The sequence below is a fragment of the Embiotoca jacksoni genome, unplaced genomic scaffold (assembly GCF_022577435.1).
Source record: "Embiotoca jacksoni isolate LCO1_2020_lvr unplaced genomic scaffold, fEmbJac1.0.p SCAF_12, whole genome shotgun sequence".
NCBI classification, from domain to species: Eukaryota; Metazoa; Chordata; class Actinopteri; family Embiotocidae; genus Embiotoca; species Embiotoca jacksoni.
Window position 1 is genome coordinate 3,848,410 of NW_027185252.1, and position 18,688 is coordinate 3,867,097.

Here is an 18,688-nt window from a genome sequence, read left to right on the forward strand (position 1 = left end):
CACACACACACACACACACTCACTCACTCTTTTAAATCTCCCTTGTTTGTTGCTGACATTTTATTGACCCCAAACACATTTAATCCCTGATGAATTGTACTGTAAACTACTCCAATGTTGACAGTTTGGGGTGACCTGTGCATGCTCATAACAATGGTGAGAAATATGATGAGTAAATATGTTTATAGAACAGCGAGCATGCATTTCTTTAGATTGATCTAATATTGCTTCAGAGGGTTCGTTTGATTCCCTCTGAAATAATAAGTCCCTCCTTTTTTGTTTGTCTGAACATCCAAAAGAACCCAGCAGATTTATAATTTGTGGACAAAATATTGAATTTCCAACCTAAGCAAAGTACTAGAAATGAAAACCTTCAAGAACACCCATTTGGTCTTCATTAGGTCCAATTTCATATTCTAATCTCATATTTCAGCGACAGTCAGACTGTGGCATTAAAATCTCCTCTTTGACAGTGAAAAATGATTTGTCATGTAAATTCAACCATTTATGAACTTTATTCATTCATATAACAACAACAACAACAACAAAAACCTTAATGGAGTTTTTCTTCTATAAAAGCTTTTATAACAATCTTTCCCTTGTGGGTCACATAATTATCACCCAGCATCTCACAGTCAGACACCCTGTTACATCAAAGTGCTTCAGATACTGTATAAACTTTATTGGGATACAAGATTGATGATAATTGGAGTACCTTTAGTCAGTGACAGCTTTAATTAAAGTTAAAGTTGGATTTATGGGGCTTTTACCTAACAAGACACAATTCAGGCTTCCCTTTTTCTGTGTCACTCTTTTTTTCTTTAAAGTTTAGCCCCAGGACTGCTTTAATCCGTCTATACCGCTGGACGTATCCATGTAGAAAGGCAACATTAATACTCTTTTCAACAGCTGTCATTTACAATAATTAGCCCCACTGCTGCTAAGTGAACACAAAGGCATCACAAAATGGACGCCTGGCACAGCCGTCATGGCATGATGTATTGCTGCACATTAAACTTGTTTTTATTCTCCTCCACACTCCATAAATGATTGCAGGGAGGATGCAAGGGAGGGAGGTGGATGAAGGCAGAAAGAAGGGAAGATGAAGAACACATAAAAATAAAATAGAGGATGGAGGAGAAGAGAGCAGAGGAGCATAAATGATGAAAAAGGGAAAGAAAATAAAAGGAAAAGGATACACAGATAAATATTGGGCATAGATGAGACAAAGCAAACAGCAGCTTTGCCTTACAACTTCATCATGTTGAACTGCGTGCAACCTTGAAGTCAAGGAGCTCTACTTTGAGAGGGTCAAGAAAGAAAACAGTGTTGCTAAAATTGCAAACAACAGGACAAAAGACTTAAATTAATTCTGATAAACAGAAGCAGACTCTCAAAACACAATCATTACCTTAAATTGACAAAAAAAACTTAAAGCCTTAAGACTTAAAGCCAGATTTTTACCCGTTATCTGTTCAAAGTTAGTGTTAGTTAGGTCATGTAAAATAAACAAAACACCATGGCAACTGGGCTACTCCATCCACAGGTGAAAACCGGGAAATATGGCTAAAGCTTTGAAAGGACAAAATAAATTGATTAAATCTTTTGGCGGTTAGAGGAGCACATTTTTGTAGGAGCAAGACGAAACTTTCAAAGCGCGTCGACGGCCGTCTCTAAAGCCAATGTTTTGGATTGTCCTCTATGGCCCACTGTAGAAACATGGTGGTGCTGCTACTTGGAGGGCTGAATAGAAGAGGACAGGCTCCCTATGTGGGCCTTAAGGGCTCATTCTCAAGGTCACGAAAACACAATTTTATTTCACATTTTATGCGGATGAAAACATGATTGTGAATATTATATTTGATTTCTGCCAACATATCCTCCTAAATCCTACATAATGGTCCTTTAATGTCGAGCAAATTTGAATGAAATGAAGCTCGGTCACACGATCATAAATACATCACACATAATGTCACACAGCTCAAATGCTGCAACAGTGTTCAGTACAGTTTCCCACCAACTCTTGAATGCATCACAGCAGATCTTATATGGAAAACACAAACAGGGAAATTTGTCAGTGGATTTCTGATGAAGACACACACACACACACACACACACACACACACACACACACACACACATACTGTCGTCTATAATGTCACTGAGAGATGTAAATGTCATAGGTCCACTCCTTGAATTATCCGTTGTCTAATTGATAATTATGTCTGAGATTGAAATGGTATTATCTCATCCAATTACACATTCAGCATGTGATGATTAGTATTCAGTGAGCTTTCAGGAGGGCTGTCATTTAAAAGGACAGACTTTTTGTGTGCATGTATGGTCGAGTCCATCTATCAGCCTCCTCTCCCCTCGATACATCACCTTTATTTTATCCTATATTCCTCTTCTTTTCTACTCTTCCTCTTTCCCCTCTCTTCCTTTTCTCATCGTTTCTTTCCTGCTGTCGTCTCCACTTTCTTTCATCTTCACTTCACTCTCAGATGGAAATGAGACCTTTAAAAAGAGACAGTAAAAAAAAAAAAAAAAAACAGAGAGAGGAGGAGGAGGGAGAACTCAATTGTCACCACTCCACCATGTACTGTATATATGTGTGCAATCATGCCTGTTTCTAAGTGCTGATGTGTGTGTGTGTGTGTGTGTGTGTGTGTGTGTGTGTGTGATCTAAGCACATTTAAATATTTACTGCTCTCATAGGAGAGTGAAGTGTGTCAACAGGGCCGAGCATCTGCAGAGAGAGAGAGAGAGAGAGAGAGAGAGAGAGAGGTGGACGGAGCTGAACAGGTAAACACTGCAGCACACTGACAGAAGCTATCAAAATCAACAATAGCTGGAGAAATGAGGAAGATGAGGAGGAAGATTGGAAGCAGACTGGAGGGAGAGGAAGACTTATAGAACGAGGGAGGAGTAGAGGGTACTGATGAAAAATGTGTGTGTGCATGTGTGTGTTGGTCTGCGTATGATTTGTTTCGTGTTTTTTTGTGTAATTTAATGGTTCACTGTTTTCAATCTTTTGAACATTAACATATCATTGTCAGATGTAATGTGACACCTTGGAGCTGCAAACAAAGTGAGCACAACAACAGCAAAATCATTTTTCCAGTTGACATTAACATTCACATTATATTAAAGATGAATTAAAACTATAATCTGATGTTAAAGCCAGCTACTTTCAGATACGATTTTTAGCTACGAGGTCAAGCTCTCTACTTCTTTTAAGGACCGTGAGAAGGTAACTCAAGTTATTACTTTGAGATTGGAGTGCTGCTTTACTTGAAATGGACCAGACACTGATATCCCAGTTGTGATTGGTTCAGAGTGCTGCAGCAAGGCTCCTTACAGCTGAAATGGAGCAGCCCCAGCTTTTCTCTCCGACCCGTTACTCTCCTAAACCCCTCGTGGTTTTCTCAGTTCATTGGACCAGCAGCTTTCGGTTGTTTCTAAACGTAGACTTGCTCTCAGGGCCGACTGGGCTTTCTCAGTAGCAGCTCCGAAATATTGGAAGAAATCAGGTCGTCGGCTTCACGACCAGTATTAAAATCTCTATGTATATATTTTCACCGTCATTTCCAGATCAGGCCAATTTCATTTGAATTTGAACTCTATTCTTTTTCTTAAGTATCATTTATAGTTGTCATGTTTTCTTTGTGTGTTGTTTTGATTTAATTCTGTTTTAAATTTTCCTTCATTTAGTTTTATTGCTTATTTCGTCTTTAATAGATTTAATGTTTCAAGTCAATCTGATTGTTTTAATTGTGTTTGATGTTGTGTAGCACTTCGATCGACTTTTATGGTATTTGAATATAAATAAAATGAAAACTGACTTGACTTGACACATAATAACTACTTGATTCACCAGAGGTATGAATAGTGCTAATTTGAATTTACACCCCATATTGGACAAACCTCACTGTCTCTCGCTTTGCTTTCCTTTTGGCTTGTTTTGTTTATTTCACCTTCCTGTCCTTCCACCATCTGCTGTTTTGTGACACTAAATCATTAAGACAGTGTCTGACAGCCGTGGCTGCCTCTTCACCGAAAGTCAGCACACAAAACAGCTGCTTGTGCAAAACGACAACACACAGCTGAACGCACAAACTGTGAAATTACCTGAATGATTAAGATGTCCCCATTAAAACTGATACACAGTCCACAGTACTGTGCAGGGACATTTCATTCAACTGAGATACACAAAACTGTGATGTGACAGTGCACAAGCCCTTGTCCCAGTTAACAAAGAACATCGCTCACACTACATAAAATCCCAAATCCCCTTGTCCCATATTTTATCAAGTAAAAAAAAAGTCAACATCACACCACCACCAAGGCCACTGTTCCATTTAGCTAAATAAAAAAGCTCTAAGCCCTTGGCCTATTTTTTTTCAATGTTTAACACAGCCTCAAAGAGTTTGTAGCAATTACTTTCATTCCCAAGGACCTCTTTCTGGTTGGAGTCCCCCAGCACAGAGAGGAGCGCTTCAATTTCACTGCAGTGTATTCACTTTAAGATAACACCATAAGAACGACTGCGAAATAACTTCTCCCAGAGGCTGTAATCCTCCGTCCGTCCACCAACAACAAAACCTTCTCAGACCGGGATCACTCGGGCTAACAGGGTCCTCGGTCCCGAGTAGTTGCACTTCCCGCTCACTACCGCCAGGGGGAGGTGTAGGTTTACCGCTGAGCTGCATTGGAGCTGCTGTGTGTTGTCTTGGGGAGCGTCGTTGCCGCAGCGGTCGGAAGAAGAAGGGAAAGTGGAAGAGAAGAAGGAGGCTGGCTGTCCAAAACACAAGTCACTGCAGAGACAGAGAGATCAGATGACGCTGAAATATTGCTGGAATATTAGTGGGAAATGTTAGTGAAGCTATTTTGAGGTATTTGACAAATGCTACGTCCTGTTGATGATGAGTTAAATCGATATTTTTCTTGTGTCTTGAGTTGTGCACATTCACAACTTGTGTTAAAGGCCTGAAGTAGATACTATATATATATATATATATATATATGTAAAAAGATGAATCATGTTTAATTTTTTTGTTTTTTTCTCAGATTCTGTCATAAATTAGGAATTTTTTTGCTGGTTTGTTGCTTTATACATACAGATCTCGACAAAATTAAAGGACCTCTCCAATCTTTTTCTTAGATCAGCATCTACGTGTATGGCAGCTGTTCCAGTGTCTGTTGAATTCCAATACCGGCACACCTGATTCTCCTTAATGCGGTACTGATTAGGTGATCACCTGAACCAAATCTTATTTAATGAAGAAAAGTATAAAAAGCAGTGGTGCGGTCATCACTATCCTCTTGTAATAGGACCAGCTGGATGGCAGAATCGGTGCTAGTAATACCTCAAAAGTAATTGGAATAAAAAGAAAATGGACTATTGACCATGCCGAAGGAGTTAAACAGAAACGTTTTGAGTGAGGAAAAGAAGGGTTCAATCCTGGTTTTACTGGCAGAGGGACACGGTGAGCGTCGGGTTGCTTCCGTCCTTAAACTTTCAAAGATGCCGGTTCATAAGAACGAGGTCAAGCAGCAGACATTAGGGACAACGAAGCTACAGACCGGCAGAGGACGAAAACGACTCTCCACCCACCGGGATGACCGCCAACTCATTCGAATGTCACGCAACAACCGTAGGACATCAAGTGGCCTTCAAAAAGAACGGCAAACGGTCGAGGACGGTTAGAAACCGGCTCCAAGGGGCGGCTGAAGTCGTGCAAAGCTCGAAAAAAAAAGCCCTTCATCAACGAAAAGCAAAGAAGAGCCAGGCTGAGGTTTGCAAAAGACCATAAGGATTGGACCATAGGGGACTAGAGGAAGGTCATCTTCTGTGATGAGTCCAATTTTCAGCTTTGCCCAACACCTGGTGGTCTAATGGTTAGACGGAGACCTGGAGAGGCCTACAAGCCACAGTGTCTCGCACCTTGAGTGAAATTTGGTGGAGGATCGGTGAAGATCTGGGGGGCTTCAGAAGGCTGGAATCGGGCGGATTTGTCTTTTGTGAAGGACGCATGAATCAAGCCAAGTACAAAGTTGTCCTGGAAGAAAACTTGCTTCCTTCTGCTCTGACGATGTTCCCCAACTCTGAGGAGTGGTTTTTTTTTTTTTTTTCCATCAGGACGATGCTCCATGCGACACAGCTGGGTCAGTGAAGGTGTGGATGAAGGACCACCGGATCAGGACCCTGTCATGGCCAGCCCAATCTCCAGACCTGAATCCCATTGAAAACCTCTGGAATGTGATCAAGAGGAAGATGGATGGTCACAAGCCATCAAACAAAACCGAGCTGCTTGAATTTTTGCGCCAGGAGTGGCATAAAGTCACCCGACAGCAATGTGAACGAGGTGGAGAGACGCCAAGACGCATGAAAGCTGTGATTGTAAATCAAGGTTATTCCACCAAATATTGATTTCTGAACTCTTCCTAAGTTAAAACATTAGTACTGTGTTGTTTAAAAATGAATATAAACTTGTATTCTTTGCATTATTCGAGATCTGAAAACACTGCATCTTTTCTGTTATTCTGACCAGTTGTAATTTGAAATTTGGGTGAAATGTTGTCAGTAGTTTATAGAATAAAACAAACATTTTCATTTTACTCAAACACATACCAATACATGGTAAAACCAGAGAAACTGATCATTTTGAATTGCTCTCATTGTTTTCCAGAGCTGTATAAATGCCATCATGGGCCAGCTGTTGTCATCAGAAGAACAGCTTTCCCAAACGAAGGACGCCGTCGGTTCTGTGCTCTACGACGCCATGTTGGAGGGCGGAGCCGTACCGGACCTCGCCGTCGTCCACCCTCTCCTCCTAGCCAATCAAGGCGACAGCTGCGTCTCCCAGGCCCGCCTCCAGGAACAACTGCAACAGGTTCATAAAGGTTTACACCAGCGTGTGTGACGGCACAAATGAGTGATGCTGAGGAGCAAAACACAAAAGGAGACGAGGAGAGACTGCAAAACATTTAGGCCACATTGATCACTGTTAAATCTATCGAGTCAGGACATGCAGATGGAGATGAACAGGAAGGAGGAGGAAGATGATGTTGCCTTGAAACAGTAAAGAAAGAGCGATGGTTCAAAACGAAGCATCACTCTGTATTAAAATGGAGTCCTGCTAGGGATTGTGAAGAGGTTACAAATCAATACACAGGCCAGCAAGGACCAATATGATGATGACAAAAGGCTATTGACGGTTTAAAAGAAGAGAGAGCAACCTGCTCCCCTGACATTTTTTTATTTCAGACAGATTACAGGAAACCGTGAGCCGGTATCCTGTTACCATTTCAGCATTAAAATGTTCTGATCATATCTCCTCCCACAGCTGCAGGGCGACATTGGGAACAAGGCGCCCACCTACCTGAGGGATCTGATTGGCCGACTGTCGACCTTCTCAGACGAGCCGCGTCTGGCGGGCCTGGTGGGATTGGTGGTTACTATGGTGATGGATATGGCCTACACGTCTTCGAAACGATCATCAGGTGTGAAAGGAAAGTCAGCGGGCTCGTCGTCGTGCCAGGTGAGGCCTGACGGGAAGTTGGGAAGAAAATATGGTTAAACCAGAAGTGTGTTTGCTGAAATAATAAATATATATATATATATATAAAAGAAAAACTAAACATTTCTGTATTTACCGACACAATTGTAATGAACATGAAACAGTCAAATAAAGATATTTCAGATCTGAAAGATATTTTGGAACATAATGTTGAGCTTAGTAGCACTTAAGATAAATGTCCAGGAGGAGTACCTGAGGAGCCACAGAAATATTAAGATACTTATAAATCAAAATTTCTGCACCACCGTAAACACTTGAATTTGTACCTCCAGCAGAGAGTGTGGGAACTGCAGGAGGTGATGGAGGAGTACCTGAAGCGCTGTCGGATCAGCCTGAATGATAAGAGCAGACTGATCCAGGATGCTACCAGACTTGAGGCCCAGCTCAGCTTCACCCTCACCCAGCTGAAGACCTGTCTGCTGGGCGGAGACGTTGACTCCAGGTGGGAGAATACAGTCAAGGATGATGTCATACGGCAGAGTATTGCATGGAGAAATTGTTACACAAAATTGAACATGGCATAAGATAAAGGGAGTAAAATACAGTACGATACAGTTGAATGCAGTAGTTCTTACACTGTGTGCTCCTCAGGTCCCTGAGACACTGGGCCAGCGGAGCCGCATTTCACACCCAGATGTTGTTTCACCTGGCTGGTCTGGAGGGCAAAGTTGAGCCCCTCGCTGCAAGAGCAGCCCTGGAGCAGTACAAGGAAGACCTCGCACAGATCATACCTGCTTACAGGTAAAACCATTAGTACAGCAAAGGGTTTTTTTTTCAGCTTTGACAGGAAACAAGGGAAGGAAACCAGGAGACAAAGAAAGCAAACAAGGAAATGAGGAAAGGAAACAAGGAGACAAGGGAAGGAAACAAAGAAATGAAACAAAGAGACAAGGAAAGGAAACGGGGGAAGGAAACAAGGAGACAAAGATAGGAAACAAGGAAATTAAACAAGAATACAAGGGAACAAAATAAGAAAACAAGGAAAGAAGGAAACAAAATAAGGAAACAAGAAAAGGAAACAAAGAAACAAAACAAGGAAATGAGAAGGAAACAAGGAAACGCATCAAGTTTTCGTAGTCAACATGTCCATGCGGTGCCCTAATGTGTTTGTAGGATGTGCATTCTCGTTTGGGTTACTAATGGGACCAAAGTTTGAAATGATGCCTGTTAATGAATGTGTGGAGAGTTTTTCTCTTTTTTTCTCCTTTGAGAATGAAATGTCAGTTCATCACTATGAGATGTTTGCACCACTCACACCGTAAGGCTGTCTGCCGTTTGTTGAACGTTTTCGATGGTGGAGCCGCTGGACAACCTGCTGTATTCAGGCATGTGAAATACAAGATAGAGTCCATGTCCAAACATAGATTGTTTTGAGACCATGTTAGACAGCATAAACACAGCACTTCAGTGGAAGTAGAAGCCTGATAAAAAAAAAGCATAATGACGGTGGAAACTGCAGCCACACAGGGCCTGTCAGTCTGTTATGAGACAAGCTCTCCAGCTGCTTCTAAATATGACAGCAGAAACACAAAAAGCTCATCAGACTGTCAGAAAAGTGAAGCCCCTAAAAATGTTCAGCCTGCATTTAGAGTTTCATGTGGGTAAAATGGTAAAAAGATGAAAGCTAAATCGTACGGCAATTTTTTTTCATCAATGAATTTGAGAGCCGGCAGCTTCTCAACCACTGAGGAAGCAACACACCTGAAATACTGCAGCGATGAATGCAGAGTTTTGTTTAAAAGAATGAAGATCCATTAATAAAGCTCAGCTTATGTAAGAAGTTGAGTGCTAAAGTGTGTCATAAGAAGACTCATCCATAAATGAATGAGTCCGCTTTTGTAAAAAATAAATAAATAAAAAAAAAGTTAGAATAACAACTTTTTTTTCTACCCTTTCTTCTTCCTACCGAACCGTCACACCCTGATCTCCTCCCTTTAGGCGTTACAAGTCAAATACAGTTTGTGTCGTGAAATGTCGAGGGGGTCTTCTGGCAACATGCGACCCCTCCGGAGAGCTGCCAGAGGAGGGCGCCATGACAGGACTCATCGTGACAGACAGAGAGACGGGAAGCAGAGTGACCATCCTTCGGTCCAGCATGGAGACAGAGACAGGTGGACTTTTTGAAGTGACCAATAAAGTTGTTTTTGCTTTTCTCTGTCATTTTGCATTTAACTGAACTGCGCTGAATTTAACAGAGAGAAGAAGAAGGAGAGTCTCCGGGCCTGATACCACCTCTACAGCTGTGTTCTCCTCCGTCGACCCGGACCTGATCACCTCGGATCAGTACGCTCAGGCCTACCTGGACCGCCTGTTCTCTGATAAGGGACCTGTGGCTGAGCTGGAGAACTACTTTAACAAAGCTAGCGAGACTCTGAGAACGGTAAGAACCGAGTGTACGAAGAAGACCGGGCTGAGAAACGGGATGGAACAAAGTGACGGAGTGGATCTTAAAGACCAGGCGGAGGGAATTAACGAAGAACAAAGAGTGGACGAGAGGGAGAGGAGGGGAAGACGGGAGGAGATGGAGCAAAGCAATCCAATGGATGACAGTCTGAAGATGAGTATAGTGGAGACGCAGTCGGATGAATAGCCTCAGTCACGGTCATCACGGTGCAACAATGAGGGATGTCTAATAATAATTAAAAGCTCACCAAATTTGATCTTAGATTGTAAATTGTAAACGTGGCATCAAAGCAGCAGCTTTTGAGAATTAAACCAATAGATCACTAGAAGTGTGTATTGATTGTCCTTTTGCACTTGCAGGCTAATGATGTTGATAAATCAGATTCAAAGCAGATTCAAAAAAGGATATTTCATACATGCCATTTTTATTAGTGGAAGTGTACCAGCAGCATGTGGCGCAAATTTTGCCGGCACGTCCACCTTTTAAAATATTGATTCAGAAAGTTATCAGTGTCATGGTTTTAACAATGGAAACGCCCCAAACACACAACACCGAAAGATAGAACTTTACTTACAAAGAACTGTTGGATTCATGAATGCCAGCCACAATACTGAAGGAGAAGAGTCCAAAGCTGACAAAATACAAACAAAGAAACCAATAAGGTTGAAGCTTTGAGAGACAACAGGTTGGCTGCAGGTGGACAGGAACTGGTGAGGTGGGCGTGGCCATTAGGTGAGTGGACACGAAGAGAGACAGCGAGGCCCTCTGGTGGTTGGAGGGAGTGATACAGGAAACAAACTGATTAACTAAAACACAGAAAGACCAAAATCCTGGCACCAACCAACTCTGGCTGCAGCAGAGAGGAACATCAATTTGTTTTTCCTCAGAGAAAGTTCCTCCGACTTCATAAGTCCAAATTTGGACATGGCAGACATCACATTTGATGATGTGAAATATGAAATATGTCAAAGCTCGATTCTGTGGTTACTGATTGGTGCAGCGAAACGGATGTTTCCCTGCAGCAGCGTGTAAATATAAACTCCACCTTGTAATAAAGTAAACATATTTATTCACATCAGTTAAAATTGTGTTTTTTTTCTGGTCAGTAACATACTTCCATGTCTTTTTAAAAGATTTAAAATTTCAGTGTAACTTTAGTTGGTAGAAAACTGCACATGCTTTTGATTTTTCTCTGCCAAACTCCTTTTCGAAGGTCACGAGCACAACAACCTGTCCTCCACCTGCACAGGACCATTCTGTCCATGTACGTGAAAGGAAGCGCTTTCTTCTAAGAGGGCACATTTTGAGTGACGTTCACAGGAGAGATGGCGCTTTTTCCCCCGAAGTGTTTCTCACGTAGAAAGGTCAAAAAGATGCTTTCTGTCTCGGTATTATGGAGCGCGATGCAGCAGGTGGGCGAGCGGTACAGGAAGGAGCTCTTATGTGGCGTCGCTGCCGCACCGTGTGAATGTCAAGCCTGAGGGGGGGGGGGGGAAGGGAGATTTCTGTGGGTGTTTGAGTGGGTGTGCGAGCATGCATGCATGTTGGAGAAAAGATGTGAAAAATCCTGGCATGTGCAAAATACTGTGTCCCTTTCAGCATTGAACAATGTGAGCAAACATATTTGTGCGTGAGCAAAAAAAAAAAAAAAAAAAAAAAAAAAGGAAGGTGTGTGAGTTACTTGGAGAATAAGAGACAATGGTGATGACAGACAGAAAGAGGGAGAGCAGCACAAGTGGTTGATGGCTTTTCTTTATGCGCGTGTGTGTGTGTGTGTGTGTGTGTGTGTGTGTGTGTGTGCGCGTGTGTGTGTACGTGTACGCGTGTGTGTGTGCGCGCGTGTGCGTCAGGTCTTGCGAGCTGTCGATGAGTCACACTTCACAGCTCCAGTTGCTGGTCTCTGCTCTGCTAATGCTCTCTGATTGGTGTTATTACTCTCGCTCTTTTATTTTCTCCCTTCCTCTTTCGTTTCCCCTTTTTTCACACTGGCTGGATTAGTGTGACTTTATTATTCAACACAATGCAAATCTGATTGGCTTCGTAAGCACCACGCCGCAATACATATTAATCGAAATCATTTTACAGTGAACATTCTCTTCTGTTAACGTTGAATTTTTCTCTTGTTATTTACTTTTTTTCTGTTTGTTCGGTTATTTACTATTTCTGTTTGTTTTAATTGTAATTTTAGAAAAAAAAAAATCAATCTCTACTTTTCATCTCTGATCTTTAGAAACAGCTTTCTGTAGCTGGTTGTCCATTCTTTTGAAATCCATCCTCTTTGATCTTCAAGCATACTGTACCTCTTTCACAATTGATCTCAACTTGGATTGATTTTATTGGCAGGATAAAATGTTTTTTTTTGTCAGAGCCAGGTTTTCATAAAGACATCACTAAGGAGAACACGTTTCAACTGAAAAAAACACTGACTATCATAGATACAGAAAAAGAACTGTGAAACATGGAGTACTTTCAAAACAATCATTATTATAATCATCAAAGAGATGCAAGCTGTTCCTGAACCTGTGATGTCATAACTACACATCATGTGGAGTCAAGTTATTACTTTTTAATCCAAAAAATTCCAGAGTCAGAACATCCGTCACAATACATAATAACTTGAATAGTTATTACTGTGCAGTCGCTATCTGAACTTTCCTATCCTGTTTAAAAAAGAAAATTTGAAAAATATTTGTTTTATGTGGCTTTCTAATCAAAAGTGATTTAAAAAAAAAAAAAAAAAAAAGGGTTATAAAGTCCTCTGTGTCTCTGGGAAGCAGCTGCACAAGCTGTTGTTCTTTTTCCTGTCTTGTTTCTTGTTCTCTTCAGGGATGTAGTTGGTGGCCGGAATAACTACAGGCTGATTGACCTGTGTGGATCACCAGGGGGCGCTCTAGATGCCGAAACAAAACCTTGTTCTCTCAGGTTGTACTGCAACTAGCCATGTTTCAAACATCCAAAATGGCAAGCCAAAGTGCAAAGGACGTTACAGACAAGGATGCATTTTAGAGTGTTTTGGCTGACTGGAATATTCAGCAGCACATTCGAGGTAGAATATTCAAACAGAGGTTCATGTAGCGCAGAGAAACTGCTGCTGCAGCTGTATTAACCGTGCAAGAGGACATGGCCAGAAAAAGTTCCCACGAAAGGGAAAAACTTTTACTGGAGGACCGGACTCGGCCCACTGGCTGCTAACTGCCCACCACTGGTCTCAAAATCTGTGATTTTGGGTCAAATCAAAAACGCAGGAAAAACAAAGATCCCGTCGTTTGCACGGAGAACACCTCCTGAACTATTCAACCAAAACAACAATGACTTTAGTTTTTGTCGAAATGTCCGAATTTGACTCCCACGTGCAACATAAAAGCCGAGGCGTGTCACTGTTGAAGTATGGCAGCTCTGCCTAATGGCTGGTGTTTACGTGGGCGTACATATAGAGGTAGCGGAGAGCCTCTGTGTCTGGATCTATACACATCTATCTGTGTAATTGAGAGCATGTTGACATGCTGCTTATCCCGACTCCTCTCTGCATTCCTGAGTGTGGGGTGTACGTGGTAGTCGGAGTGTGTGTGTGTGTGCGTGCGTGTGTGTGTGTGTGTGTGTGTGTGTGAGTGTGCGTGCGTTTGTATGCTGCATTTGGATGCCATATAAGCGTCGCCGCGGCAACAGAGAATGGCCACAGTAACTCGAAATCATCACATCGCCCACAGCCTCTCAGCAGAGAACAGTCGCTGACACAGAGTAACCTGCTGTCGAGTGCCTGCGTTTGCATGTGTACATGTAGTGTGTGTGTGTGTGTGTGTGTGTGTGTGTGTGTGTGTGGGCCAGTAGATGTTGTAGTTGATGGTGTGTGTGTGTGGGAGTCTGCAAGTCAAAGAGAGAAGGACTTGGTGATCAACTTTTGCCAAAAGAAAAGGTGGAAGACGATTGAGACGGGAAACACAGAGAGAGAGACTGAAAGAGCAATGGAGGTTTGGAGGAAGGAGAGAGGATGAAAGGTCAGAGAGCTGAGTGAAGGAAAGGAGAGACAGACCGAGGGAAGGAGAGACAGACCGAGGGAAGGAGACAGATGTACTGTAAAGTGATGAAGAACAGGAGAGAGGATTTTCTACATTTTAATTATTGTCAACAAATGAAAAGATTGAGGAAAAAAGAAAATGCTGGCATCGTACTCACAAGTATCCAAAACCAGACTGAACTCCTTTGACGTAGAGCTCCATCGTTGTCCAAATCACATCAGTGAGCCACGCGCGACATGTTTCTTCATTATGAAAAATATGGGAATGAAAAACAGCGACACCGACTAATGACGTAAATCACTTTCACAGTCTGTGGAGAGTTGTTCCGCTGAGGCAGATGTCACTGTTCATCTGAGAACATAATAATGTAAACTATATTTCGTGTAATGAAGAAACATGCCACGTAGGTTCAATGATGTGGTTTTTTTTTGTGGTTTTTTTAATAGTTTTTGGGCAATAATGGAACTTTATGATGTGGACAATAAGCCAATTCAGGTTTTAGAAACAATATTTGTAAGAACGACAAATTTAGTGTTGCTTTGGTCTCTTGCTGGAAAATGCACAATTTATTTTCTTGTTGAGAGTCAGATGAGAATATTGGTACCATTTTTGCCTGTTGGTTACGCTAAGTACACGCTACTTCTAGCAGTCAGCTAATTTAGCTTAGCACAATGACTGGAATCAGGGGGAAACAGCTAGCCAGTGGTACTCCAGTGGTAATAAAATCTGTCCACGAATCCCTCTCAAGCTCACCAATTAAAAGTTCGCCTCTTGTGTTTAATCCATCCATTTAGCCAGCATCACCCAGCAATTATAAAAAGGGCTGATGAGGACACAATTTGTTTTGGCGGAAAACCAAAACGATGACTTAAAACACTGCAGAGAGCTGCAGGGAGATTTTGGTGATTCTCTGAAGGTTCCTCACGATGAGCATCATCTTTCACACCACACATTTTATCCATCATCATTATACAAAAGTATTGATTCGTGCGGCTTCAAGAGTTGAATAAGACTTAAGCGTTAAAGCACCACACCAGCGGTCGTGCATGTTTTAGCCCATTAATTCCAAATTGCATACACTTTTCATTATTGCAGAGCCATAAAGGCTTTTTAGATTGATTTCCTATAGCAGCCACGGGATTCACTAAAGGAAAATTAACTTTCACTGACTTGGAACTTGCTTGAAATAGATAATCAATCACAATGAACAATGTATTCATTAAAGGTCCTTGACTGAGAGCTGTGACCACCGTCAGTGAGGGACTGTTGGTGTGGTCACCAGTTCCTCAGATTCTCCGAGATTTGAGACTCAGATGCTGAAGCTAAAAAAAATAAATAAAAAAAAATCACGTTATTCTTTTTACAACATCGAAACATTTCTTTTGGTAATTTGGCTGTGATTTTCCAACAAAAATGTAGCTTATGAATGTACTATCATTTGGCAGCTGATTGTAACATGAACGTGAAGTATCAAGGAGACAAAATGTTCTCGACTAACATTGTCTTCCTTATCCCATTCAGACAGCTTTAATCATTAACAATAAGTCCTAGAGGCCCCCAATTGGGGGCCGGGGAGAAGATTTAGCAAAACTATTATTAAAATATGGACGTTTATACTGATATTTACACTTCTGAACAAATCTCACAAGTGTTCCCTTTATTATTAAAAATATATTTTTTTTATATAATTTTTTATTGTGGTTGCAGAGATATACTCTTTTTATTATGGGTATGCAATTTTTGAGCAGAGGCCTAAAAAAAATAGGTGTGTTTTTAAAAGGTTAAACCAAATCTTTACCATAAAATGCATTTATACTTATTATGGGTATTTGCTCTTTCTACCAAGCAGGGAGGCCTGTCCCTACAATTCGACTGTGTGAACAGGTAATATGTGTACTTTATGCCTCTCCTGTAAGCCTGTCAGTCAAGAATGTAGTAATTTGCAGAGGTAAAAGAAAAACAAATATATAGTATAGTGCCTAATAGTGGTCTGGCAGGCTTTAGGTACATATATTTTACTGTTCGTATGCATGTGAATGTTTGTCTGCGTGTCGATTCCACCCGGACCTTCAGTGATGGTCCCATTATTGAAAACTAACCCCCTGGCATACCCAGACATTCAAGAACTCCCCTCCCTCTCTCCTCCTCCTACAGGTTTGACATTTCTACCGCACAAATGTCAGTTGATCCGCTGTACGAGGGACAACAGGGCTGGAGAGAGAAAAGACTGTATTAGAACATAAAGGGGAGGATCATGATGAAGATGTCTCAGGAGGATAATTAATTCAGGAATATGCCAATGGCTTCTCTGAAATTTCAAAGGAGGCTGCTCAAAAATCAAGATTAACGGCAGCGTAGGCAAGCGGCACCAGCCGCTTTAGATATGAAACGCGTGTGAAATATGTGTATAAGTCCAAATTAAATATCAAAATTAAATCTAATATCTAATAATTCGCTGCAGAGTTATGGAGCAGTTGAAGAGGCTGAGGCAGATGGGCATGAGGGCACGACAGTTTTAAAAAAAAACAACCTCCAAAGATGTGAAAGGGAAAAAAAACACAACAATCGAAATAGTTTCACACCCTGGGGTACACCACATGTTCACAGGGCTGATGAACATTGATGGACAACATTTAATTCATGCACAGTTTCAGTTACCCAGTAATAACTCTCCAAGCCTCTCCAGATCATAATCTATGTGGTTTCTTGCATCCCTGACCAAAAGGATATACACAAAATATCAGTCTGGCACATTTCAACTTTTACCTTGTCCACATTTATGTCTAATGCTTCTTGTTTTCCAATGAGGCCGATTAAGGGCTGTAAGAGTACTTTTAAACGGGCCAGGAAGTTTAAGGCTGAAAAGCAAAACTCATGTCGCAGAGAAGTGTAAAGTTTATGATAAGTTTACGATCCTGTTTGCCAAATAATTTTACATTTTATACTTTCAGCCAGCAGAAGCTCTCCTGACTGTTTGGCAGTCTCTACATTTCTATTACGAAATCTGCGCACTAGTCTGACAGTTATTGTTATTCCAGCGCTGACCAAGCTGTCATCCTTGACTTCTGAGACGGGGCAGAATAATGTCTGACTCAGAGACAGAAATAAAGCAGGGAGGAAAAATGAATTTAAGAAGGTTGTGTGTGGACCAAATTAATGTCTGGACAGTGAAACAATGTTGGATCGAAACATATAGAGTCAGTGTACAGCATGTGGAAAAATACACGAACAGACAGACAAGAAGACAAAAGTCACTTTCAATCATCATGTTGCATCACCTTATTTCCTGTCTTTGTGGGAAGCAAGATGTAACGCAACCTGGACCATCTCTTCGCTGAACACGTACAGATGAGACTGATATTGATATCTAACTCCGGGTGAAACAGAATATTTCCCGAAATATTTCAACGATTCTTTAATAGGCCGACACACTCCGACTCCCGTGTTTCAATCTGCATTAGCAAATACAACGTGCCAATATGATTGGTCAAGGCTTACAATAATAATAATCCAAACATTACATTACATTCAGCGAGTACTCTTCAAGACAACCGAAGAAGCTCTATACAACAACTTAAACTGATGCTAAACAAACTAAAAGCAAAAGCTACCACAAAAACGTTAAAGAGCAGTTCTGAACATTGACAGATTTGAACAGACTCAAATTGATTTGGGGGAGTAGAGGAAGGGGCGACCGCGGAGAGAGCAATCTCAGCTCATGTCTGTGAAACAGGACGTTGGTGTCAAAGGAGCGAAGGCTGCGGAAAAAAAAGGTCTAATCAGGCAAAATAAGATTAAACGGGGCTTTAACATGTTACTGCAGGGTTTAATGCTTTAGTAAATACTGTGATATCCATAATGGTTGGATAATCAGTTCGGTATGGATTTTGTTGATTCATTACACCCGTTGTGCTGAAAAATAAGATCTGTCCTGACAGCGCTAATATTTTACTACACAAATACAATGATCAAACTAGTGGGGGAAAAAAACCCCGAGGAGATTAAAAATGTTGATATTTATTTAGCCGTGATCTCTCTTGTTAACTACAACGGGGGGGTTACCGCCAATAAGCCAGATTCAGACTCCTCCCATTCAGACATTTCAAAGGCAAAACCTTTGAAATGTTGTCAAACCAACCAGAAGAGCAGATATAAATCCCATGTTGCCATCTTAAAAGTAGACATTTTGTAAGCTACTTAAAGCAAATACGAGCAACATTTCAAGGTTGCGGACTAACTTTATTTATCATGGACGTCAGGAAGTGCTACATACGTTCAAAACCTTCTTTGAAGCATTCTGGCTCGTGTGAGACCTTTGAAAGTCTGTAAACTGAACTTGTTTTTTTTTTTGTTGAATATATAGGCTTTGGTGTGCACTGACAGACAGCCAAAAGAAAGAGGAGTGAACAGCAACATCAAGGCTGGCCCTCTTGTCTCCCAGCAAGTAGCTGTGTACAGTTTGACAGCCGAGGCAGATTTTCTGACAGTTTGGGGCTCCGTTCAGCATTCAGCAGCCACCATGCTCACGCATGCCGACGACGTAAATTAGCAATAATTTGCCGGCACGCTAACCTTCGAGCGGAGGGCCGTCCACACGGGAACCTGTCTAGGAATCAAATGTGACGGCGTAATGAGATTTTAGACAGACCCAGCAGTAGGTGGGTAATGAAAAGAGCCAAGGCAAA

At 41.5% G+C, this 18,688-nt stretch overlaps 1 protein-coding gene and 1 long non-coding RNA gene across 3 annotated transcripts; one reads left to right on the forward strand and one right to left on the reverse strand.

Annotated features, from left to right (window-relative positions):
• Positions 1–496: 496 nt before the first annotated feature.
• Positions 497–7,973, reverse strand: LOC138195158 (uncharacterized). The gene is made up of 4 exons (XR_011177991.1): positions 7,895–7,973; positions 7,386–7,551; positions 6,635–6,887; positions 497–4,817 (listed from the first exon to the last, which is right to left on the reverse strand). It is a non-coding gene; the product is annotated as an uncharacterized lncRNA (long non-coding RNA).
• Positions 4,740–10,173, forward strand: LOC138195157 (uncharacterized). Of its 2 annotated transcripts, none has more exons than XM_069144283.1 (8): positions 4,740–4,895; positions 6,143–6,403; positions 6,693–6,896; positions 7,350–7,544; positions 7,856–8,025; positions 8,175–8,324; positions 9,522–9,694; positions 9,779–10,173. In XM_069144283.1, the coding sequence occupies exons 2-8, from the start codon at positions 6,185–6,187 to the stop codon at positions 10,171–10,173; spliced, it is 1,506 nt and encodes a 501-aa protein (XP_069000384.1). In that variant the 5' UTR covers positions 4,740–4,895; positions 6,143–6,184. The 2 variants fall into 2 exon arrangements, with proteins under 2 accessions (XP_069000384.1, XP_069000385.1); XM_069144284.1 differs by having other exon boundaries at positions 7,859–8,025.
• Positions 10,174–18,688: the final 8,515 nt, after the last annotated feature.

What these genes read in the sequence shown, in the direction of transcription:
- LOC138195157 (XM_069144283.1), top strand. Translation starts at nt 6,185, where the DNA reads ATGAAGGACCACCGGATCAGGACCCTGTCATGGCCAGCCCAATCTCCA. An exon ending in TCCAGGAACAACTGCAACAG is followed by an intron (nt 6,897 to 7,349) that starts GTTCATAAAGGT and finishes CTCCTCCCACAG; the next exon opens with CTGCAGGGCGACATTGGGAA. An exon ending in CAGCATGGAGACAGAGACAG is followed by an intron (nt 9,695 to 9,778) that starts GTGGACTTTTTG and finishes TGAATTTAACAG; the next exon opens with AGAGAAGAAGAAGGAGAGTC.